This window comes from Schistocerca cancellata, chromosome 3 (genome assembly GCF_023864275.1).
Source record: "Schistocerca cancellata isolate TAMUIC-IGC-003103 chromosome 3, iqSchCanc2.1, whole genome shotgun sequence".
NCBI lineage: Eukaryota > Metazoa > Arthropoda > Insecta > Orthoptera > Acrididae > Schistocerca > Schistocerca cancellata.
In genome coordinates this window covers 52,138,494-52,165,111 of record NC_064628.1, presented here as the reverse complement: position 1 = coordinate 52,165,111, position 26,618 = coordinate 52,138,494, and the positions used below count along the sequence as shown (strand labels likewise).

The following is a 26,618-nucleotide window of genomic DNA, read 5'->3' as shown; positions in this document are numbered from 1 at the left end:
GCAGTAAAGGAAACCAAAGAAATATTTAGAGAAGGAATTAAAGTTTAGGGAGAAGAAATAAAAACTTTGAGTTTGCCGATGACATTGTAATTCTGTTGGAGACAGCAAAGGACTGAGAAGAGCAGTTGAATGGAATGGGCAGTGTCTTGACAGGAGGGTATTTGATGAACATCAACAATAGCCAGAAAGGATAATGGAATAGCCAGAAAGGGTAATGGAATTTAGTCAAATTAAATCAGGTGATGCTGAGGGAATTAGATTAGGAAATAAGACACGCAAAGTAGTACATGAGTTTTGCTATTTGGGGTAGTAAAATAACATGATAGCTGAAGTAGAGAGGATATAAAATGTAGACTGACAGTGGCAAGAAAAAAATTTCTGAAGAAGAGAAATTTGTTAACATCGAATATAAATGTGAGTATTAGAAAGCCTTTTCTGAAAGTGTTTGGAGTGTAGCCATGTGTGGAAGTGAAACATGGTTGATAAACAGTGTAGACAAGAAGAGAATATAAGCTTTTGAAATATGGTGCTACAGAATGGTGAAGATTAGCTGGGTGGATCACTTAATTAACGAGGAAGTACTGAATGGAACTGGGGAGATTGTGACACAACCGACTAGAAGAAGAGATTGGTTGATAGGACTCATTCTGAGACATCAAGGGATGACCACTTCAGTACTGGATAAAAGTGTGAGGGGTAAAAATTGTTAAGGTAGAGCAATAAATGAATACACTAAGCAGATTCAGAAGGATGTAAGTTGCAGTAGTTATTCGGAGATGAAGAGGCTTGCACAGGATGCAGTAGCTTGGAGAGCCACATCAAACCAGTCTTCAGACTGAAGGCCACAACAACAGTGAGAAAATCTTCAATTCTCCCTATACAACATCAAATGCATTTAAACACTTGTGATCTCGAGAAATAGTGTTATTTATTTAATATGATTCAGGAGATGATTAAAGATTATTAATTATCAGCTAATTGTAATGTGATATTTTTAACCTAATCTTTAAAGGATTCCATACGAAAGAAAATAATGAATTTCGTATCGTATCAATAGATTTTAGTCTTTCTTATTAAGCAAGCTCATCATGATACTTAGAGAGGATCACTAATCATTAAGTGTTGTGATTATGAGCAAAAGAGCAAAGAACTATATTGTCACATTGTAACCAGAAAAGAGTCCAAATCTGAAAGTAGGATCATCAGTGAAGTACAATACTTAATACTAGAAGCATGTTTACTATGAACTCCAACAAATGGCCAGAACAGAACTGACCTGGACAGAGAGTGCTGCTATTTATAGAGATGTGAGTTCAAGTTTTGAGTTGAAGAATTGCTCATTTTACTTTTGCAGTCTTGGTTTTGGAACACCAGGCGACAGCTTGCATGCGTTGGCTAAAGGCTGCCCCCGTCTCAAAAAACTGTTCCTCGCTGCTCTGAGAGGTGTGAGTGACCGGGACCTGGATCTTTTCATTGAAAACTGCCCTAAGATGGAACAAGTTGATCTCATGGGAGTCAGATGTATTTCCAGAGAAATATGTCTTAAGTGAGTATTTTGTCTCGCTTGTTATATTTCTTGACATGTATTAGCTCATGGGCTGTTGGGCTGTACTGAGAAAGACTATTTTTTTTGGAGAAGAAAAGGTTTTTTTTTGTATGTTATTCTAACTGCCACAAAATACACTTCAGGACAGAGGCAATTCTTTGTGATATGGTTAGTGACAAATGTTGCAGAAAGTAAATGTTTTTTGCTGAACTAGTTTCGGACATTGTGCTCATCATCATTGGCAGAGTCAAAATATCAACATTTACAGAATAGTTTAACGTCTTGTTTCATATCATTCCACTTACTTATCAGCTTGTCTAAATAGTGGAAGTTTGAACATGTACGTAAAATGTAGAAACATTTTCACTCTTGAAAAGGCAGATAACAGGAAGTACATATGTCTTTGGCTTATGAATGAGCTGTCCTCAGGCGAAAAATTTGTGGCAGAACAGTCACTTCCTGTATTGCATGTTCCCCATACCAGGACTGTTGCAATCTGATTGCAAACTGTATACACATCATTCTACCACACTGAATAGTGTTAATATGAGAACATGTATGCCTAAGTAAGTGTGCATCTCAAGAATGTTATCAACCGGTCGGAGTCTATTCAGAATTACACTCACTGTGTGCAACACTACAACAACAATAATTCACAAACCTTTGTCAGCAGGCAAAAATTATTTTTACTGCTGCATACAGCTTAATCATCTGTTTCTGCTTACTGTTGATACTCACTATGCAGCAAAACTAAAGAATGAGCTTAAGAAAATTCCAAAAAATAGTATGTAATATGACGTGAGGATATAAGATCCTCACATAGCCCCAGACTTTAAAAAACAATGACCTGAAAGTTTAGTGCAACTTAAAATTTTATTGTGAAATGAAGAAAAAAGGGCAAACGTTAGGTAAGAATACAGCCTCTAAAAACAATTACAAGAATGATATCTTAGGAAAAAACTTAACAAATGTAATGCTTAAGAAAAAATGGTAGTAAGACAAGCCATAGAAAATTATTTGTGAGATTTATTGTCCATGTAGGAAACACAGCAATGTTATGAATGTAAGCAGTTATTAATCAGTATGCATGCATTAGGAAGAAAATTCCAATTGTCTCTCTTCAACAGAAAATTTGTTTTAACACTTACGCTCCGATAAACATTATTATTCATTTAATATGGATTATCAGTTCTCTTCGCAAAAGAAAATAATAAATTTTATCTCATTCAACAAATTCTAGTCTTTCTTATTGAACAAACTCATCATGATATTGAAGAGTGTCTTCTTAGAGAGGGTAACTAATCATCAAATAATTATATTGTCACATTGTAACAAGAATCAAGTTCAAATATGGAAGCAGGGTCGTCAGTGAAGTGCAACACTTAACACTGAAGGCATGTTTATTATGAACACCAAAGAGCAGCCACAACAGAAGTGACCTCCTGGATGGAGAGTACTGCTGTTTATACAAATAGCTAATATTTCAGAATACACTAACATAGTAAATTTCAAGAACCTTCCAAAAATAACGATTACTGGTGATTGGGTTTCACCTGTCAACTGACAGCAGGTCAGCCAGCAGTGCTAACTGCTACGCCACACTGAATGCAGCACAGCTCGTGGCATTGCTCCCTCTCTTGGAGAAACATTAAACTTCTGTATCAGAAGTTCTCTCTAGAACTGGCTACAGCTCCCTGTATCTAGATGATGTTATCGGTCCTCTGTATAGCAGCACTTGAAGATCTTCTCATTCTGATAGTGTTGTCATACCCTGTTCACTGTAATAAGTGTCGAAAGTAACACTTCTGATCGGGTTTCTGTAATCATTGAGCAGGTCTTTCAGTATCTGTGAATGTGAAGTCCCCATTGTCAATCTGGACCTCAGGGCTGTAATAAGGCTTTAGATGTGGCCATCATCTCTGCACATTTGTCTTCTTGGTGAAAAGTCTTAATCCTCGATTTCATATGTGGGATCTGACAAGTAACAAAAGGATATGATACGGCTCAAAGTAGCGCTGTAACAACTTTTCTGGTAGTCCCGCTTTCCGCGCAGTTGTAAAAATCCATACCAAATCTCCTGGGCTGAATCTTACTGGTTGATGCGTGGCATTACAGTGCTCTTGATCTTTTTCCTGTGTGTCTAAGGTCCGTATGTGAGCCAGTTGTGTTCGGTCCTGATAATGAAGCATTTCACACAGTCATCCTGAGTATCGTCCAGTTGAAACAAGAAGAGTTTATCCTTTTTAGTTTTGACCTCACAACCATTGAGCAGAGAGACTTGTGTGAAGCCTGTAACATCTTTACCTTGTTTGCATGCGAATGTCACAACTTGCAGTATTGTTTCCCAATCTCTTTGCTTGACATCAACTTACTTCGAGAGCATATCTGCCAACATCTTATTAAAGTGTTCTATAAGACCATCATCTGTGGGTGGTGTCACAATGTGATACTAGTCTTGACAGGAAAACTTTTCCCTAATCAGAGATCATCACATGGGCTTCTCTGTGTTCCCAAATGATGTCTCCTACACGGAACCTTCCAATTCCTGGAGCATCGGTGGCCATGCCAGCTTTGGTGACAGCATAGTGGGTGAGACAGTCAGTGCAAACTATTATCTGTTGGTTCCCGTCTTTCGACGTTGGGAACCTCTCCAAGAGGTCAATTTCAGTTCGGTGGAATGGTGCTGCTGCAAGTGAAACTATTACCAGATGCCCCAGAGGTAATTGTGGCACATGCTTTTGATGCTGGTGTTCCATACAGTGGCTCACAAAGTGTCTTAACAGATCAGTAGAGACCTGGCGAGTGATACCTGTCTAGAGTCTTCAAAAATCCCAGATGATCGGATGCTGGAGTGCCATGGAAAAACTTGAGGATAGCTGGCTGTGGATGAGCTAGGTGACATGCAATTTTTTAATTGGAATTCACCTTTGGTTGGGCCCTCATTCTTCAAGATTTTTATGGTTTTCAGCAATGCAGAATCTTCCATCTTTTCAGCAGTAGTGTCACTTAGTATGGCAGTGACCAAGATTTTGTCCACACATTTAATGTGCAGTGATGACAGATTTAATACACACTGGTGTTTTCCATCACAGGATTTCTTGAAAGGCAGTTGGGGTCCTTGTGCCTGCATCTGTTTTTTTTGTACCACTGTAACACCATATTCCTGAAGTCTCAATGCTCATCTTGCCAGTCAGTCTGACAGATCCTTCAGGATAGTTAGCTGTTACAACAGTGAACTATTCCTGAAGTCTCAGTGCCAATCTCACCAGTCGACCTTACAGATCTTTCAGGACAGTCAGCTGTCACTACAGTGAATGGTTTGTCAGATAAATATGGCCAGAAATTGTTAGTGGTCCAAACAACTTGCAAACCCGCTCTTTTTCAGTAATAGACTTCTGGATTGGAGAGTACTCTGGAACCAGAAGTTTCACTTTTTCAGCACCATCCTCAGTTTGTACTAGAACTGCACCTATCGCATAACCTCTATAGTGGGTGTGAAGTTTTGTCTCAACAATCTCATCATACAATGCTAGAACTGGCGAAGATGTTAGTGCCTCCTTAAAAGCAAAGAAAGATCATTCTTGCTTCTCGTTCAAGAAAAATTTGTCTTCTCCATGCAGTAGTTCTTGCGAGGTACATGCCACGGTACAGAATTCCTTTGTGAATTGCTGGTAATATGAGCAAATTCTGTTTGGGAAACTTTTTTCATCATAAATGTGCTGACAAGTTTGGAAATCTATGACTGCTCTTATTTTCTTGGTATCAGTATGGATTCCGTCACCATTCACTAGGTGCCCGAAGATTTTTATTTCTTTGACAGCAAAGAGGCACATTTTCAAATTTGAGGATAAATGTGCAAACCCAATACACTAGAACACAGTTGTCAGGTGGCTTAGATGTTCTTCAAATGTCTTCAAAAAAGGCAGTGTCATTCAGGTAGTAAAGACACACTGTCCATTTAAGGTGACAAAGCAGGTTGTCTATCATACCCTTCAAGGTGGCTGTAACATTACGTAATCCAGAATGCATAATTTTGAACTCACAGAGGCCAAAGAGTTATGAAGGCAGTATTTTCCCAGTCAGCCTCATCATCCTCAATTTGCCAATACCCAGTCTGGATGGCCCTAGTTGAGAAAAACTTAGCTCCTCTCAAGCAGTCTGAAGTGTCACCAATGCACAACGATGGGTAGACATCATCTTTCATCTTCAGTAGTCAATGCACAAAATGCTACATGCCATCCTTCTTCTTCACAAGGTGCACATGAAGGAACCAAAGACACTCTGAAGGTTCAGTGATGTCATCATTCAGTCTGTCATCTTGCAATATCTTTTCCACTTCCTTCTGGTTTATCCATCGTTCAGCCGGCAACACTCTACATGAGTCCCAACTAGTTGGATGATGATTTCCAGTATTGATATACTGTTTTCCCTTGAATCACTTGGTCTGTGTTCTCTCCACTATGCATTTAAAAACATCCAAAAATTGACTCAGTATAGCTAACTGGTCACCCTAGATATGTTGGCAGTTCGATAATGGTTTCTCATCTGCATTATGTGGAGTGATATGGGAGCAGCATTCTTGGTTGGCATTAAGCTGCCATTCGTGGACTGGTTCATCTGTCCCTACACACATACATTTAGGGATGAGTTGTGGCTGATAATGATAATTAGTCATCCAAAGTTCTCTTGGACCACCTACAATGATCACTGCCATGTAGATTATTTATGTAAGTAAGTTAGTTACATTTTCCACGGATCATTTTAATGATTCTTTTATCAAAATGATGTCGAGCGAGGCAGTTTACAGGATATGTATCCATAATTAGTGTTAATATTAATGAACACATTTTTAGTTCTCAAGGGGTAATAAAGGTAATTTTTCCCTCTTAGTGTTGTAGGTATGGGCATCACCGTTCTTGTCAAATTGTGCGGGTATATAATGCAGAGATAAATAAGGCACTTTGTCTTAAAAGATCAATAGCTTCTAATGAAAAAGAACCAACTAAAGGGAAAGTTTTCCTTCCATTTGTAAAAAGTGTCACAGATTGCATCAGTAAAGTACTTGAAAAGCACCATATTGATACAGTGCTTAAACTAACGAAAATTGTGCCCATAGGAACGACAAAAAGAAGCATTAGCACTCACCTTAAAGAACATGAGAGCATTTGCCACCTGGGTAATATGGATTAATCAGCAGTAGCAGATCATGCACTAGAACTGGAAAACCATCAGATTCATTTCTCTGACGCCTTGGTTTTAGCAAGATCTAATAATTACTACATTAGAATGTACAGAGAGGCCATGGAAATTCAAGAGCACAAAAACAATTTTAACAGAAAAGAAGATGGCTTGAAATTAGACAAGCTGAGGGCTTTAGTGCTAAATAAAACAACAGTGCCAACTCTTCCTCACTTCATACTCCATAGCATATGTCAGCGCTACTCCTTACCTCAGGCAGCGATCTGACGACGTCATGAACTGACCACCGCGTCGATTCATATAAACAGTATGACTTGCTGAACTTGCTAGAGTCTGTAACTCCTTTCTGACTCATTAAAGCCTCTGATGCTGTCTCCAGCACTGGAGAACAAAACCTTTGGCAGAGCAACATGTCCATAAAGCAAATATCAGCAATTACGCAAAAACTTCAAACTTTAACTGAGCATTTAGATTGACAAATGGAACTTGTCTCGGTGGTGGTGGTGATGGGATAACAACTTCAACAGTGAACAACTGCCCAGAACAATATTTTTTATTTTTGCTTGTTGACACAACTTCATCACTAAACCTCTAATCTTCGACAGTGTATGCCTGCTTGTGATGCCTGCAACAAGTCCAATCTGAGAATAGCTTTATGAATATATATGAATGGCTGTGTTATGTCATTGATAGTTATTTTTGCTGTACAAATTCCTGTCTGCTGGGCATATTTGCATTTGTGACTTTTCAGCCCATAGTCTTCTTTAGCTGTTTATGATAAGCATTCACTATTACAGAAAAGGAAGCCCTGAATTGACTAGTGCCCAGACAAGTTGACCCCTGTGGGATTGGAGATGTCAGTTAGATTTCGTGACTCTCGCACAAGTAGCTTTTTCATCTGTAGTGGCCTCACCTCCATAGATGATTGCCTTGCTTAGTTTTCCTGAATTCGGTGACTAGACAAGCTGCGGGTATATCTTTACGACAACAGGAAATGTGTACAGTATGTGGGGGAGCAATCTTGTCCAGGGTACGGCCATGAGTTTTGTCCCACTGGTCAACTACAGTTGTCTGCAGGTGATTGGCAGGAATAAAACTGTTGTGTGGTAGTTGACATCCGGTGGTGTAGTAGTTGTTGTAAACTCGACTTCTCTCTCTACAGTAGTGTGCAGTGTATCCGGAGTGTCCACAGTGGAAATTCATTGGCGTATTGTCTTCTGTCCTCCAAAAGTCTGTTTTTCTGGGGCATTTTACTTGCCGGTTGTGCATAATTCCAAGTTGGCCAAGTCCATTCTTCCTTGTTCATTCAAATGGTGGTGGAGATTGGTTCTCAAGATCGACACACGTCTTCTTCAACACTCTCTCTTACTTCCTGGGGTTGACATTCATGGCTGGTGTTTCTCGTTTACTTGTTCCGGAATTCCTGGTCACCTCTCTTACAACCTGGTGTATGAGAGAGGTGTGGCCACAGTGGTCTTCCACAGTTGCCATAGGGACCACAATTGGGAATTAGTCATACCTGTTTCATCCGACATTTTTCTGTAGCATTTCCTTGATATGCCGGCACCACTCTTCATTTGTTGCGACATCCATCACCAGAAGAACTCCTTTCATCAAGTGCGAGATTTTTCTCAGCTTCTGTCATATTCAAATCCACAATGAAATCTAGGGGCAAAACATTCTGTATGTAAAACTGTCTTTTCCCCATGCCTTGGCCTTGTGCTAAGCAGATTATCACCAAACATTTTCTGCAGTACAGCCTGGAATTAATTCCAGCTGTTGAGCTTCTCTTTGGTGTTTTTGAACACTGCCTGGCTGTACCATCCAAATGAAAGTAAATATCTGGCAAACATGTCATGTCATCCCACCTGTTGTATTTGGCAAGTCAGTCAAATACTTTCAGCCATTTCATCATGTCCTGACCATCATCTCCAGAAAACACTGACAAATGCCTGATATGCAGCTGAATTACTGCTGTTTTGGAGTCCATTGGTTTCTTAAATATACAGAGCATGGTGATAATGTACTACATGTATTTCAGTGCCTGTCCGTGTAAATGACACTTTTATGTTGCCTGATTGGTGCCACAGTGATGTAGATGTTTTGAAGTACTTGGCATCTCCACCAAATAATGTCTCCTCATAACCAGAATCAAGTCCAAAATCGAAAGCAGGGCTGTCGGTGAAGTTCAACACCTAGCACTGAAAGCAAGTTTACTATGAACACCAACATACAGCTGGAACAGAACTGACTTCCTGGATAGATGACTTCCTGGATAGAGAGTGCTGGTATTTGTATAAACACCAAATATTCCAGAGTATACAGATATTAAAACATAAGAAATTTTGTGAACCGTGTAGAAATAATAGTACTAACTAACAAACAATTGCTGGTTATTGTGTTCAAACTGGTGACTTGCAGTACAGCAGCCAGTGTTGATAACCACTACACCATGCTGTGTGCAGCACAGCTCACAGCGGTATATCCACTTGGGAGGATTAATGTGCTTGAAAATCCATAGCATAATTAGAATGTCAGAACACTTTTAAAATGTACACATGAAATTACTTAAAATTCAGTAAAAAATGTTTTAATATAAATGCCTCAGAATTTGTTAATAACCATATGTGAACACACTTTACAGCACACTGTTTCATTTTAAACTTTCACTTCACTTACAGGTACTTCGCTTTTTAAAAGCCTAACTGGCACTTAGTTTGCCACACATAACCAACATCTCGTGGCAGTGCGTATTCTGTGTTTACAAATACACAGACTCCAGGACCACATTTAATAGCACTTCACATCATGTTGCATCATGGATGGACAAGCACAAAGTTTGTTCCACACTCACTGAGGCTGGCAGGTCATGTTGTGGTGGACCATGGATTGGTAGCTCGGCAATGCATTCTGTGCACTTTGCTGGGTTGGAAGCTCGTATTGGGTGCATTGTGGATTTGTAGCTTGGTGGTGTCACCTAGCAGGGCATGTTCCAACTCATGGTGACACATGTACATAAATCAGTTGCGTGCACATGATTATGTAGTGGTGATGTTGATGGTGTTTCCATGTCAACAATTCATAAGTAAACATAAAGAATAGACAGCAGTATCGCATAGAAACAGTAGATGTGCCATTCACGGTGTCTAACAACACGTACCTTGTCAGTCCAAAAATTTTCAAGAATGGATTAATTCAAAGAGCGGAAAGAGAATGGTGGTTTTAATGCTTCAGATGTTCTACATAGGCTTTTCCCACTTGAGTAAAATGAGTACAATGCACAGAACATTTGTACAACCATGTGAAACTGTCAGAAAAATACATCTTTGGGATGTTGTTCAACTCACATGTCACTTGGCTTGCATACTGGTTATGTACTCATAGCATTGACCTTTCATGTGAAGTTCTTCAGTTTGTCATTTTGTGGTAGGTTTGTATTGAAAGCACCAAGTGTTGTCACCCTTAATGATGATTGTAGAAAAGAATTGGCCATGTTTTGCATTTCAGTCAGGTTGTGACAGGTGTCCAGGTGTCACTGTTTTTGTTTGGGATTCAAGGTGTACTGGACAAACTTAGTAGACATTTTTCTCTTTACTGGAGAATGTCATGTGAATACTTGAGTTTGGGATGTAGCTCCAATGAAGGCCACATTGGCCAAAAGCTCCGCTGTAATATGTGGCACACTATAGTCACATGTCCACCACTTAACATAGTCACAGTTGTTACTGCGCAGACATCACTTATATGTGTGGAATAAAATCATTCTTGATACTTTTCCAACATAGTATACCGTATTTACTAGAATCTAAGCTGCACTTTTTTCCCGGTTTTTGTAATCCAAAAAACTGCCTGCAGCTTAGAATCGAGTGCAAAGCAAGCGGAAGTTCTGAAAAATGTTGGTAGGTGCCGCCACAACTAACTTCTGCCGTCGAATATATGTAGCGCTACACAAGCATGCTTTGTGGGCACAAAGATAAATACTGGTGCCAAAACCTTTTTTTTTTTTTCTCCGCCCCGAGTTTCGACCACTGCATTTTCATACATTATCCAACGAAGTAAATACAAATTCCGTATTGTTCATCTTCGAATGTAGCAGAATTTCAATGTACTACGAAAATCCGACTGGCAAGACTGTTAGGGATGTTTGTCAATATGCCAACTCTACGTTCCGAGTTTTTTCCTACCTGTGAGAAGAGATGGTTGCTAATAGGAACCTGATGAAATGTGAATCACATGCAGTATTCTCTTCACCATAAGAATAATAAGAAAATAAACATTTTGCCATGTATTCTTTCGTGTTTGCTGCTATCTCATTTAAATCCTGTCTGCCTAATAAACTACGAAACTAGAGTGAAACAACAGCAAACGCGGAAGAATATACGTATCGTGTCATGTTTATATTCGTATTATTCTTATGCCTAATAGTGATATAGTCAGAAATGAAGCACGGCAACTGACTAGATTTTAAATGTAAGATGACTAATTTCTGTGCAGAATTTGATGTACTAAAGGAGCGGCCGCAAAGATTTTCAAACGGAGAAAAATTTGCGCCTAACTCTCGTTCAGAACATGTTCTATCATACGCAGTCTATTATTTGGTTCTTGTTGATCATTATCAAAGAAAGCGTTGTTTCGCTAATCAGACGATTCCTCTCTTTTTTTGTTTTTTTAAAGCGGCGGTAGCGCGCACAAAAGCAAGTCATGCTGCGAGCGGCGACAGGCCGTAAACACGCACTATCAGAATACGACAAACAATGCATGACACAGTACAGTAATGCATTTTCAGCTTAGAGTGACGTAACCACCTATAACAAAGAAAACAGCACTTATCAGATCAAAGCAAAATAAGCAATCGATTCAAACCAGACAAAGCACGTGAAAAATGGAAGGGTACCTGTATAAATACGGACGGAGTGCCTGATGCATAGCAATGGCTACCTGGTAATGCTTAACTGCTAAGCTTACAACTCGAACCAAACTACTGTAGCTGTATCGTCTTTCATTCAACCTAAATTGTGTCTCATATTACAATGGACCAACTTTGTTTCGATTTGGAGGTGCGGCCTAAAACTTTTCTCTCCCCTTGAATTTCGAGTCTCAAATTTCAGGTGCGGCTTAGATTCGGGAAATATTTTTTTCCTTTATTTCGTGTCTCATTTTTCAGGTGCGGCTTAGATTCGAGTAAATACGGTAGACACTCGTTTCACTTTAATTAGAATGAAAACAATATTATCAGTGACGAAATGTACTTTAAAAGTCACAGTTCCATTCCACCTGGTTAATGCTGGTTACACATGCACAGCACAGAGATGTGACTGTCTTACAAATGATCACCAAGTGGGTTACTATATTGCATAATACCACCCTTCTGTAATACACTCAGTTTATTTTTACACAAGTCATATTTTAGACAATCTGGCCAGTTATTGTGAGTTCTTATCGTCCAGCAACAACAATGAAGATTCGACTACCTCTCGCTGTTCCCTGAAATGAAGAATGTCATATGCACTATCCTTCCTACCCGCCCCGCAGTAGTATTCTGCCGCCTATCAAACCTGCAAAATGTCCTCGCCCATCCCTACACAATCCCCACTCCCAACCCCTTACCTCACGACCCATATCACTGATCACTGTAATAGACCTAGATGCGACACCTGTTCCATACATCCTCCCACCACCACCACCACCACCACCACCACCACCACCACCACCACCACCAAGTCCAGTCCAGTCACAAGCATCATACATGCCATCAAAGGCCGTACTACCTGTGAAGCCAGTCATGTGATCTACAAGCTAAGCTGCAACCACTGTGCTGCATTTTACGTGGGCATGACAGTCAACAAGGTGTTTGTCTGCATGAATGGCCACTGACAAATTGTGGCCAACAAACAGCTGGACCACCCCCTTGCTGAGGACTGCAGCCAACACAATGTTTTTCATTTCAGTGACTTACTTCACAAAGCAGATGGCAGTTATAAGAGTCGAGGGGTCTGAAAGGGAAGCAGTGGTTGGAAAGGGAGTGAGACAGGGTTGTAGCCTATCCCTGATGTTATTCAGTCTGTATATTGAGCAAGCAGTAAAGGAAACAAAAGAAAAGTTCGGAGTAGGTAATTAAAATCCATGAAGAAGAAATAAAAACTTTGAGGTTTGCTGATGACATAATAATTCTGTCAGAGACAGCAAAGGACCTGGAAGAGCAGCTGAACCGAATAGACAGTGTCTTGAAAGGAGGGTATAAGATGAACATCAACAAAAGCAAAACGAGGATAATGGAATGTAGTCGAATTAAGTGGGGTGATGCTGAGGGAATTAGATTAGGAAATGAGACACTCAAAGTAGTAAAGGAGTTTTGCTATTTGGGGAGCAAAATAACTGATGATAGTCGAAGTAGAGAGGATATAAAATGTAGACTGGCAATGGCAAGGAAAGCGTTTCTGAAGAAGAAAAATTTGTTAACATCGAGTATAGATTTAAATGTCAGGAAGTCGTTTCTGAAAGTATTTGTATGGATTGTAGCCATGTATGGAAGTGAAACGTGGACGATAAATAGTTTAGACAAGAAGAGAATAGAAGCTTTCGAAATGTGATGCTACAGAAGAATGCTGAAGATTAGATGGGTAGATCACATAACTAATGAGGAGGTATTGAATAGAATTTGGGAGAAGAGGAGCTTGTGGCACAACTTGACTAGAAGAAGGGCTCGGTTTGTAGGACATGTTCTGAGACATCGAGGGATCACCAATTTAGTATTGGAGGGCAGTGTGGAGGGTAAAAGTCAAAGAGGGAGACCAAGAGATGAATACACTTGGCAGATTCAGAAGGATGTAGGCTGCAGTAGGTACTGGGAGATGAAGAAGCTTGCACAGGATAGAGTAGCATGGGGAGCTGCATCAAACCAGTCTCAGGACTGAAGACCACAACAACAACAACAACGACTTACTTCACAGTTTGTGCCATCTAGATCCATCCCACCAATGCCAGTTTTTCTGAATTGTACAGATAATAACTCTCCCTGCAATACATCCTACAGTCCCGTAACCCTCGTGGTCTCAACATTCATTAGCCATTGTCTGTACCCATATAGCCTCTTCCCTACTCCCATCCCAGCACTAACCAGCCCTCTTCTCCACCAGTGTACCCACAGTCTTTTTACTTCTCCCATTTTCCGTACCCCCTCCCCTCTGATTGCACCTAGCTGCCCTATCCTCTCTCCAACTCGTCTCTATACGCTCCCACAAGCAGCACTTCACCGTCCCCCACCCCTACCACGCTACCCCTCCCCCTTTCCACCCCAGTCTTCTCCTTACCCCCACCATCTAGTGGTTTCTCGACTCACACGCTGTTGCTTGCAGTCTGGCTTAGCAGCTAGGTACTGTGGTCATGTGTGTATTCTATCACCAATGAAGGCCATGTTGGCCGAAAGCTCACTTTCTGGCAGTCTCTTTGTTGTGCCTGTCTGTGATTCAGCATCTCCGCTATATGGCAAGTAGCAACTATCCTTTTCATAAAATTGTTACATTCCATCCAGCATTTTCCATTGTTTGATTTTGTTTTCTCGTCTTTCTGTTCCAGTAACTTTTTCTTGTCTTCTTTTTGAAATTAGTGTACAATCTTCTACCTTTTTCTTCTTCTCATGTTATTTTTTGATCTTTTACTCCACCCAAATTCCTTCATGGATGATTGAACAGTAGAAAAATATTGGGTACACAGTGTGGCGATCTGATGGCAGTGTGTGGGTATTGCAAATGTCCGGTGAACGTTATCTGCCAGCGTGTGTAGTACCAACAATAAAATTTGGAGGCGGTGGTGTTATGGTGTAGTCATGTTTTTAATGGGGGGGCCTTCCACCCCATGTTGTTTTGCATGGCACTATCACAGCACAGGCCTACATTGATGTTTTAAGCGACTTCTTGCTTCCCACTGTTGAAGAGCAATTCAGGGATGCCGACTGCATCTTTCAACACATCGAGCACCTGTTCATAATGCACTGCCTGTGGCGCAGTGCTTACACGACAATAACATCCCTGCAATGGACTAGCTTGCACAGAGTCCTGCCCTGAATCCTGTAGAACACCTTTGGGATGTTTTGGAATGCTAACTTTGTGCCAGGCCTCACTGACCGACATTGATACCTCTCCTCACTGTAGCACTCTGTGAAGAATGGGCTGCTGTTCCCCAAGAAACCTTCCTGCACCTGATTGAATGTATGCCTGTGAGAGTGGAAGCTGTCATCAAGACTAAGGGTGGGCAAACGCCATATTGAATTCCAGCATTACCGATGGAGGGCACCACAAACTTGCAAGTCATTTTTTGCCAGGTGTCCATTACTTTTGATCACATAGTGCAATTCACTGATGTCGTGATGTCCTTCGATTGCCACCACCGTGTCCCATGGAAGCCCGTCTCAGTGTACCTCATAGCATTATTGTACCCTCACCATCGCACATCTGTGGCGTGGTGCATGTTTCATGCAGCCATTTGCCTAGATGACGGTGTGTAAGGACCCAACCATTAACCTGCTGTAATAAGAAGTGTGATGCATTTGACAGGCAACATGTTTCTGTTGATCCAATGGGAAAACTCAATGTTGCTGCACCCACTGCAGTCATAACTGGCAGTGTCATTGGGTCAACACAGGAACACGTAGAGGTCATGCGGTGTTGAGCTCCTTGCTCAATGATGGCCTTCGAACAGTGTGCTCCAAAACACTTGTGCCTCTACCAGCGTTGTACTCTGTCACCAGATCTGCCACAGATGGCTGCCTACCGTGGATTACACAATGGGGAATCCTCTGACCTCTGTGCTTTGTGTTGAGATGGGGTCGTCCAATACCATACAGTTTACTCATTATTTTACCGTCCCTCAACCACTTTTCATAGATGCTCACGATGGTGTACACCAGCAGATGACCAGTTTCAGATATTCTCATTTCCAACTGCAGCACCGCAATAATGTGCCCTTTGTCAAAACCACTTATATCAGTGGATTTCAACATTTGCAGCCCATATCTTCACTATAATGACTGCCCATTAGTCCCTCTTCTGCTTACACTCTTTTCTTACTGTGTCATGTTTCCGCAGCACTGCCAGGAGACATTCAACCTTGCAGTTGGGAGTGGTCAGAATGTTTTGGCTCATCAGTGTACCTCATTAACATTAATTTCAAGATGAGAAGAATGTTGTCATATATCAGAAACTATTTTAACGTCTAAATTATTTTGTCTTGTAACATTTGTACATCAACAATGGCATCATGAATTGTTGAAGTTGGTTCAGTAACAAGATTAACTGTTTAAGAGTAATTGAAACTGAAATTAACCATTTCAAAATTTTTTCTGTCAAATTTTTGGTATCTAGTGCTTCATTTCCTTCAATATTTGCATGTTTTCCTCTAGTTTGTGCTCAGTTTGTGTGTGTGCATGGGGGGGGGGGGGGGGGGGGTTTGTTTCACAAGCCGCAACATGGTCGTGAATGGAACAGTAGCCCAATAATATAGAATAATTTTTTTTTGTATTTTAAGTCTATGGTCACAAACTTGTAGGTCCTCAGATTACTGGTTTCAGTCAGCAGTGATCATCTTCAGATCTGCACATGTGTGTCTCCCTTGTTCAAACGTGCACAGATCTGAAGATGACCATTGCTGATTGAAACCTGTAGTCTGAGGACCTTCAAGTTCGTGACTATAGACTTGAAATAAAAGAAATTTTCCATATGTTTGCATTCGTTTTATGCATGTTTTCATTCATCTCTTTTAAATATTACAGAATCGTGTAATTCTATCAGCATTTACAATGGTAGAATTGTTCATCATAGTGTTTTGGATTCAACATACTAGCATTTGACTTTACATTCTCTATCGCAATTGAGTGTGAGAGTTCTTTGTTATCAATTTAACCTACTACACATACATTATTTGCTCCAATTTCTTGACTATTACTGTCCCTCTCAACAATTAAGTCACTATTAACACATCCTTCAGCTATTTTTTGAGACTGTTATTTCACATTAAAAAATGTACAAAATTGCAGAAAAATTAAAACAATTTAAAATTCATCCAGCAAAATATCACAGTTCACACTTTTTCTGTCTACTCATTGTTATAAAAGATTACATTCAAGATGGTGCAAAAAATTTTAATTCAGACTTAACTATTTGTCCCTGTTGTGATTGGATCACGTTTATGAAGATTTCTCCACTCAGCCAGTTATATGTATTCCGTCAGATGCATATTATGATACAGACAATTAAGTATTCAACAATAATTATTGTTTGTTATTGGAATTTTTCCTTCTTCAAAAACCAGTTCACGTTACACTTTGATTTAGAACCATTTCATATACCACAAAACATAACAAATTCCTTCACACTGAAACTTCAGGTGTACTACAACCGTGCTACAAATAATTACAGTGAACATAATCTTGAGATGGCTGCATTTCATCTCAGTTATATTGAAACATACACACACACACAAATGCTGCCAACCAACTAGGGCTGATTATGCCCAGTGCACACACAGCACAATAACTTTGTAGAATGAGTTAGTCACAGCCAAGGCATGCAACAGAGCTTCAGTGGAGTTACCAAAGAAAGAGATATTGACAAATTAAAGCTTTGAGTTGGTCAGTGAAGTATACTTGGATGGTTCCAACATCAGTTGCACTTATCTGTTGACTAAATAACTGTACAGTTCTGAAACCGGCTCCTGTCATCAACACAGTTTATTTGCTAACACTATTTTTGATTTACACAACTGCAGGCAGTACAGCTTGCTTATGTTAACAATAGGATTGTAACTGCTACTTCGCTACAATGTTGTTAAATCACATAGGCTGGGAAATAGGAGGGTATACTTTTCTTACTCGCACCTCCAGCCTCGATTTCACTCTCATGTAAAGATACTATGCATAAATGTTGAGGTAAGGCTTCCTTTACACCTAAATCAAAGTAATATACATTAAGTAAAAAAGAATGGCAACTATGTACATTAGTAACATTCGTATATTTAATTTCAGGTTACCTGCTTTTGTAATCAAGACAGCTATGTTGAATTTAATGACTATTTTGAAAAGTGATGATTAGTTTTCCATTTTGTTCTCACCAGTTTCATACAAAAAGAAATATTGTTTGTAGTTCAACAAATGTAAAATACTTCTCAAATCAGTGATATAAATTATTTCCCCCATTGAAGAGGTTGTTTCATTTTTAGACAACAATTAAGCAGAGAAGCACTTTATAGAGCTCACTACCATACTGTACATATACAAGACAGCATAAAAAATTGAAACAGTTCTTGTTTCTTGGGTCAGTTAAAATGTGTTTTTTTTTTTTTACTACACACACTTTGTAACCAAAGTGTAACTTGGAAGCATGTATGCTAGTAATGGTTCTTTTGGTAAGATTACAATTCTATTCTTGAATTTATAAATGACCATGCTCCCACTGGTGCCAGTTTAACTTGGTATTTTTTAAAAAATGAATGAAGTATGTTAAAATGACATTGTACCACATTTTTATTTCTCTAACTTCTCATTGTAGGTTTCTGACAGAATGTCGACGCCTCCGGCTTTTGGACTTGAGTTTTTGTGATCAGATACAGGACACCCAAGTAGCTCTGTGGAGGCACATTTTTCCAAATGTTAGCATCAAGCGCAGCTCTCAAAATAGTGGTTATATTTCTCCAACATACTGAAAGGTAATTATATGTCAACTTAGATTTTCACAGCAACATTCTTGAATAAATGTTTCAGAGTTCTTTCCGCATCAGACTTGTCAGCCTCAAGTGTTTCAATGACTTTCTGCATCATCACTGTCAGGATATTTCATTAGGCTGTTAGGTATTTTAGGTGGCTGTATAAAGTCATCACATATGTCAACCAACTGAACTACCTAACATCCTACTGAAGTCTGATGACAGCACTGGAAGAAGTCATTAAAAGCTCAAGATTGACAAAGCTGACACACCGAGAACTGCTTGAAGTATTCATCTGAGGTAATAATACGTTTTTGATAGCATGTGTGAAAAGAACACATCTTACAATTGTATTCTGAGTTTAACAGCTGTAGTAGTACTTGTTGTAAGTCCTATGAGGTTCAATTTTATGAGGGGAAAAATATATTTAATATAGAGAGCAGTAGATTCATATTTAAAATATAAGCATTCAAGCAAGTATCAGTGAATTCTTTTTATTGGGCAATTTTTCATGTCCCTTTAGGTACTAGGTATTATGAGTCTTGTTGTGTTCACTTAATAAATTCCGCAGTTTGACATTACAGTTGTATCTACCCAATAAACTCCACAGTTTGACATTAGTGCTTTATATAATTTATCTACAGAACTTAAATTATTGTAGAGAAAGCTTTACTTTGTGTTGTTGTATGATAAAACATGGAATGGATAGCTTAATTTTTATTTTCAAATTTTAAAGAAGTGTTGCAGTATAAGGCTGTTAATTTAAACAAATTATTTCACTATTTTAAATATACAAATAAGTTTCAAAATAACTGGAATAAACCATCAGTGGGAGGCAGTGATACTGCTTGGTTGGAGTCCAGAATTGAGGGCAGAACAACTTTGCATTACACTATACAAGATGTTAGCCAGGCCTAGAAGATTCCTTCACTTTAAATAATTGCAGATAGTTAATTTGAAGTTACGTGGATCTTATGTGCCACCACCTCCCTGTAAACCTGCATCCATGATCTTGCTGTCTCTAGCGCTTCCTCTCTCCCAACGTACGACGCCAAAATCACCACCTCATTCCTTATACACCTTATCAACTATATCCTTATCCACACCTACATAAACAAATCTGCAGAATGGTCATGGACACCTGAATGCATCCTCCAAATGTCCACAATAGATCTGCCATACCATCTCCACACACTCCAACACCTTTAAACCAGCTGCAAATGAGCTCCATCACAACATCCAATATGACAGGGACAACTTAATCACATCTTCCACCAGGGCTTTGACCACCTATACATTGTTCCCATAAATAAGAAACATTGTACCCAAAATATCATCAGTAAAAAAGACATTGCAAGATTGTTGGAGGTTAATAAAGGAAATAGCACATGATAGTTCTTCGAATATCAATGCTACTGAATTAAGAAGAAAGCTTCTGTTTGGTCACTCAGTAATTGAAGAGATTTGTGGACCATTTTAATCCATAATGGGGAATAACTTGGGACAGAGGTGAGATACAGCAAACTGTTTTAGATCAAAGTTGGAAGTATCAAAGAGGGTCACTAATTGCTACTAATGACCATGACCTTGAACATGATTTTTGAGGTGATTTGGAGGTTAAAGTGGTGATTTTTTTCTCTTTCTTTTTTTTCTTTTTCTTTTTTTTTTTTTTTTTTTAATGGAAACCCTAATATTTGATTTAAGATTTGCAAAGAACGGCAAATTTTACGTCTAATATGATACATTATTCAAGGTAATGGCAAGATTTTGGGAAAAAAGATGAGCTGTAGACTCGATCTGGCTATACCAGACATGAAAATTATCAGAATGCTAGGTCCTGAATTGATGTTACTAAATTTCAAACTGCAGTTCAATACAAAAATATCAAAGAACACTTGGGTTAGGTGCATGTGTCATGAATCATCAATTTTAGCAATATTAAAAGGATAGATTGCTACTAACCACATAGAGGAGCTGCTGAATGGCAGACAGACACATTCAAAAAGACTGCTAGGTATTATTCAACTATTAGACTTAGTCCTTCATCAGACATAGACAAAATAAAACTGTCGCGCATTCTCATATGCATAACTCATATGCACCGGGCCACTGTCGTCTCCAGGTGCTAAGACCTTAGCTGCCTGCAACGTAATGCCTCCTGTGTGTGGTGAGTAACAAGCTATCCTTTTCACAGTGTTGCTATTCCATCATGTATTTGCATTGTTTGAACCCCAATTTCGTAAGTAGAACAAGAGACGAGACGAGAAAGAATTGTACTTGAATTTTTTTACAACTACCGTATTTACTCGAATCTAAGCCGCACTTTTTTTCCGGTTTTTGTAATCCAAAGTGGTTCATGGTGTGGGTTCCTGTTGTCATGTCCTAGTTCATGAACCACGGGCAACGTATGAGTGGCCAAGTAAGTGGTCCCGACAGTCGGGATACCAGTTACTTTGGAATAAGGCTGGGCATCTCAGACATATTCTGAGTCGTGGTCACCTTTGTGCTCATACGGCAAAAACTACCAAATCCACCGGTTAGTCCCTCAGCCATTAGGGGTAAAACCCAATGGGACTCGGGGCAAGTAAGGCTAGCAACCTGCTTCCCTGGTACTTTAAATATGATGCTGGCAACAATCAGAGCAAAATGCCTCGGACCTTTGGAGGTGACGGAGTCCCACCTCTAACTGACAAACCAGGGACTCCTAAGATACGACTCGGCAAACGAATGGTAATGAGATGGGGAGCTATTAATATCAATGGGGGCTACTCTGGGAAGAAGGTAGAGTTGGCAGAGGCTGCAAGTAAGATGGGGCTGGACGTTTTAGCTGTTAGTGACATTCGGGTAAGGGGTGAGAAAGAAGAGGAAGTGGGAGAATACAAGGTCTACCTGACAGGAGTCAAAGCAGGAATAGCACAATGGGGTGTAGGGCTTTACATCAGGAAAGAAATGGAACCCAGCGTAGTTGCAATAAGGTATGTAAACGAACGACTGGTTTGGATAGATTTGACAGTGTCTAGCAAGAAAATTAGGATTGTGTCAGTATATTCGCATTATGAAGGGACAGATCAAGATAAGATGGATAGTTTTTATGAGGCACTCAGTGATGTAGTTGTTAGAGTAAAGGAAAAGGTCAGTGTTCTGCTCATGGGTGATTTTAACGCCAGGATTGGAAATCGAACAGAAGGGTATGAAAAGGTTATGGGTAAATTTGGAGAGGATATGGAAGCCAACAGGAACGGGAAACAACTCTTGGATTTCTGTGCCAGTATGGGCTTAGTAATCACAAACTCCTTTTTTAAACATAAGAACATTCACCGGTATACTTGGGAAGGCAGGGGAACCAGATCTGTCATTGACTATATAATAACGGATCAGGAATTCAGGAAGGCTGTGAGGGACATACGTGTATTCAGGGGATTCTTTGATGACACTGATCATTATTTAATCTGCAGTGAAATTGGGATTGTGAGGCCGAAAGTGCAGGAGGTCAGGTCCATATGTAGGAGGATAAGAGTAGAAACTTCAGGATAAGGAAATCAGGCACAAGTACATAACAGCGATCTCAGTTAGTTGAATGTAGTCAATTACAGTCATTGGAAAAGGAATGGACAAGGTACAGGGACACAGTACTAGAAGTGGCTAAAGAATGTCTTAGAACAGTAGTGTGTAAAAGTAGGATGAAGCAAACAGCTTGGTGGGATGATACAATCAAGGCAGCCTGTAAAAGGAAAAAGAAGGCTATCAAAAATGGCTGCATACCAGAACCCAGGTAGACAGAGAAAGTTATGTTGAAGAAAGAAACAAAGCCAAACAGATAATTGCAGCATCCAAGAAGAAATCGTGGGAAGACTTTGGAAACAGGTTGGAGACTATGGGTCAAGCTGCTGGAAAACCATTCTGGAGTGTAATTAGCAGTATTCGAAAGGGAGGTAAGAAGGAAATGACAAGTATTTTGGACAGGTCAGGAAAACTGCTGGTGAATCCTGTGGATGCCTTGGGCAGATGGAGGGAATATTTTGAAGAGTTGCTCAATGCAGGTGAAAATGCGATCAGTAATGTTTCAGATTTCGAGGTAGAATGGGATAGGAATGATGATGGAAAAAGGATCACATTTGAGGAAGTGGAAAAAATGGTCAATAGATTGCAGTGCAATAAAGCGGCTGGGGTGGATGAAATTAAGTCGGAACTCGTCAAATACAGTGGAATGTCAGGTCTTAAATGGTTACACAGGATAATTGAAATGGCCTGGGAGTCGGGGACAGGTTCCATTAGACTGGACAAAAGCAGTAATCACACCAATCTTTAAACATGGAAACAGAAAAGATTGTAACAACTACAGAGGTATCTCTTTAATCAGCGTTGTGGGTAAAATCTTCTCAGGTATTGTTGAAAGGAAAGTGCGAGTATTAGTTGAGGACCAATTGGATGAAAATCAGTGTGGGTTTAGGCCTCTTAGTGGTTGTCAGGAGCAGATCTTTAGCTTACAGCAAATAATGGAGAAGTGTTATGAGTGGAACAGGGAATTGTATCTATGCTTTATAGATCTAGAAAAGGCATATGACCGGGTTCCTAGGAGGAAGTCATTGTCTGTTCTACAAGATTATGGAATAGGAGGCAAACTTTTGCAAGCAATTAAAGGTCTTTACATGGATAGTCAGGCAGCAGTTAGAGTTGACGGTAATTTGAGTTCATGGTTCAGAGTAGTTTCAGGGGTAAGACAAGGCTGCAACCTGTCTCCACTGTTGTTAATATTATTTATGGATCATATGTTGAAAATAATAGACTGGCTGGGTGAGATTAAGATATGTGAACACAAAATAAGCAGTCTTGCATATGCGGATGACTTAGTTGTGATGGCAGATTCAATTGAAAGTTTGCAAAGTAATATTTCAGAGCTAGATCAGAAATGTAAGGACTATGGTATGAAGATTAGCATCTCCAAAACGAAAGTAATGTCAGTGGGAAAGAAATATAAACGGATTGAGTGCCAAATACGAGGAACAAAGTTAGAACAGGTGGACAGTTTCAAGTACTTAGGATGCATATTCTCACAGGATGGCAACATAGTGAAAGAACTGGAAGCGAGGTGTAGCAAAGCTAATGCAGTGAGCGCTCAGCTACGATCTACTCTCTTCTGCAAGAAGGAAGTCAGTACCGAGACTAAGTTCTCTGTGCACCGTTCAATCTTTCGACCAACTTTGTTGTATGGGAGCGAAAGCTGGGTGGATTCAGGTTACCTTATCAACAAGGTTGAGGTTACGGATATGAAAGTATCTAGGATGATTGCAGGTACTAGTAGATGGGAACAATGGCAGGAGGGTGTCCACAATGAGGAAATCAAAGAAAAACTGGGAATGAACTCTATAGATGTAGCAGTCAGGGCGAACAGGCTTAGATGGTGGGGTCGTGTTACGCGCATGGGAGAAGCAAGGTTACCCAAGAGACTCATGGATTCAGCAGTAGAGGGTAGGAGGAGTCGGGGCAGACCGAGGAGAAGGTACCTGGATTCAGTTAAGAATGATTTTGAAGTAATAGGTTTAACATCAGAAGAGGCACCAATGTTAGCACTGAATAGGGGATCATGGAGGAACTGTATAAGGGGGGCTATGCTCCAGACTGAACGCTGAAAGGCATAATCAGTCTTAAATGATGATGATGATGATGATGATGATGATGATGATGATGATGTTGTAATCCAAAAAACCGCCTGCGGCTTAGAATCGAGTGCAAAGCAAGCAGAAGTTCTGAAAAATGTTGGTAGGTGCCGCCACAACTAACTTCTGCCGTCGAATATATGTAGCGCTACACAGGCATGCTTTGTAGGCACAAAGATAAATACTGGCGCCAAAACCTCTGCGTCAGTAAATAAATTTAAAGAAAAAAAAAAAAAGATGGAAGATGAGCTTTTTTCTCCGCCCCGAGTTTCGACTACTGCATTTTCATACATTATTCAAGGAAGTAAATACAAATTCCGTATTGTTCATCTTCGAATGTAGCAGAATTTCAATGTAATACGAAAATCTGACTGGCAAGACTGTTTGGGATGTTTGTCAATATGGCCAACTATACGTTCTGAATTTTTTCCTACCTGTGAGAAGAGATGGTTGCTAATAGGAACCTGATGAAATGTGAATCACAAGCAGTATTCTCTTCACCATAAGAATAATACGAATATAAACATTTTGCCATGTGTTCTTTCGTGTTTGCTGCTATCTCATTTGAATCCTGTCTGCCTAATAAACTACGAAACTAGAGTGAGACAACAGCAAACGCGGAAGAATATACGTATCGTTTCATGTTTATATTTGTGTTATTCTTATGCCTAATAGTGATACAGTCAGAAATGAAGCACAGCAACTGACTAGATTTTTAAATCTAAGATGACTCTCTAATTTCTGTGCAGAATTTGATGTACTAAAGAAGCGGCCACAAAGATTTTCAAACGGAGAAAAATTTTCGCCTAATTCTTGTTCAGAACTATGTTCTATCATACGCAGTCTATTATTTGGTTCTTGTTGATCATTATCAAAGAAAGCAGCAGTGTAAGTAACAACAAATAGCAGTCTCTTGCCGTTGTTTCAGTTATGAGACAATTCCTCTCTTTTTTTTATTGTAAGCGGCAGCAGCGCGCACAAAAGCAAGCCATGCCACGAGCGGCGACAGGCCGTAAACACGCACTATCAGAAGGCGACAAACAATGCATTACGCAGTACAGTTAATGCATTTTCAGCTTAGAGTGACGTAAACACCTATAACAAAGAAAACGGCACTTATCAGATCAAAGCAAAATAAGCAATCGATTCAAACCAGACGAAGCACGTGAAAAAGGAAGGGTACCCGTATAAATACGGATGGAGCGCCTGACGCATAGCAATGGCTACCTGGTAAAGCTTAACTGCTAAGCTTACGACTCGAACCAAACTACTGTAGCTGCATCGTCATTCATTCGACCTAAATTGTGTCTCATATTACAATGGACCAACTTTGTTTCGATTTGGAGGTGCGGCCTAAAACTTCTTTCTCCCCTTGAATTTCGAGTCTCAGATTTCAGGTGCGGCTTAGATTCGAGTGCAGCTTAGATTCGAGTAAATACGGTAACTATGGCTTCTCTTATTGATGCACCATCTCGTACAGTGCTCCAGGCCTTAACTGTCATGCAAGGTGGATGGTGGAAACTATTTACTGGTTGAAATAACTTATGTTCCATGAGAAATTGGAATTATCATGTCAAGAAGAAAATGTAATTTGCATATTTGTTTTTTCTAGCCACTGTGTATATCAGAGCAAGATTTTAGGCCTCTCCTGAAGCCAAAACACATATCTGTAGTTCACTATTCTTTCAAGGCTTCATAAATGTCTTTTTATCAGTCATGTTTATCTTTTGTGGTGTAGTTTTACAGAAATTGAGAAATTATTTATGGTACCTACCTCGTGTTCTGTTGCCTTGGCCGTCTTTAATATTCATTTATTTTCTGAATCTAAATGGAAAATTTTCAGTGCATTGATTTGTGAACAGAGTTGCCACAAGTTCTGGAAATCTCAAATGTGCCTGGGAAATAAGGGCATTGTCATGGAAATTCAGAAAAAAAAACTGGAAAATCTCATTTTTTACTCAACGGATGAAATCTTTTGTTCATAGAAATTCCACACATCGTAGCTGGCAGGGCACAGCTGAGTAGCTGCTGGGTGTCGTGTGCCCCCCTTCCTACCGCTTCTCCCCTCAGCTTACAGTCAGAACTGCCATCAATGCGCTGTTGGTGACTTGTGACTATTGGCATGAATAGCTAGCCACACACAAGCAGATTTCCATGGTGGACCAGAACTATGGGCCAGTTCTGCAGGTGTCTTATAGATTGGGCCTGCTGATCAGAAACCCATCGTTTCCGACTAACATGTAGGCTCAACCCATCAAACCTAGTCTCTTTAATCTGCCTGCAGGGCAGATCCGTTTGTTTGTGGTGTAAATCGGCTGATTTTTATGGTTTATCCGCAGACTGAGCCCTGCAGTGCATTTTGACAAGCCAGAGGTCAAGGGCAATGGTTTCAGGTGTTGTTCAGTGCAGCAGTTTATAGGCATTTTATTTATTGTAGTACATTTTCGCACTTTAAAAGTAGTTTATATATGAGAGAGAGAGAGAGAGAGAGAGAGAGAGAGAGAGAGAGAGAGAGAGAGAGA

At 39.9% G+C, this 26,618-nt stretch overlaps 1 protein-coding gene across 1 annotated transcript in view; it reads left to right on the top strand.

Moving 5' to 3' along the window:
* Nucleotides 1–26,618, top strand: part of LOC126176940 (F-box/LRR-repeat protein 4) — a 173,084-nt gene that overhangs the window by 126,565 nt on the left and 19,901 nt on the right. The window contains exons 11-12 of the mRNA XM_049924139.1: nucleotides 1,355–1,546; nucleotides 18,286–18,442. Of these exons, the coding sequence (XP_049780096.1) occupies nucleotides 1,355–1,546; nucleotides 18,286–18,439 (346 nt within the window). The 3' untranslated portion in view covers nucleotides 18,440–18,442. The remainder of the gene's footprint in view (nucleotides 1–1,354; nucleotides 1,547–18,285; nucleotides 18,443–26,618) is intronic.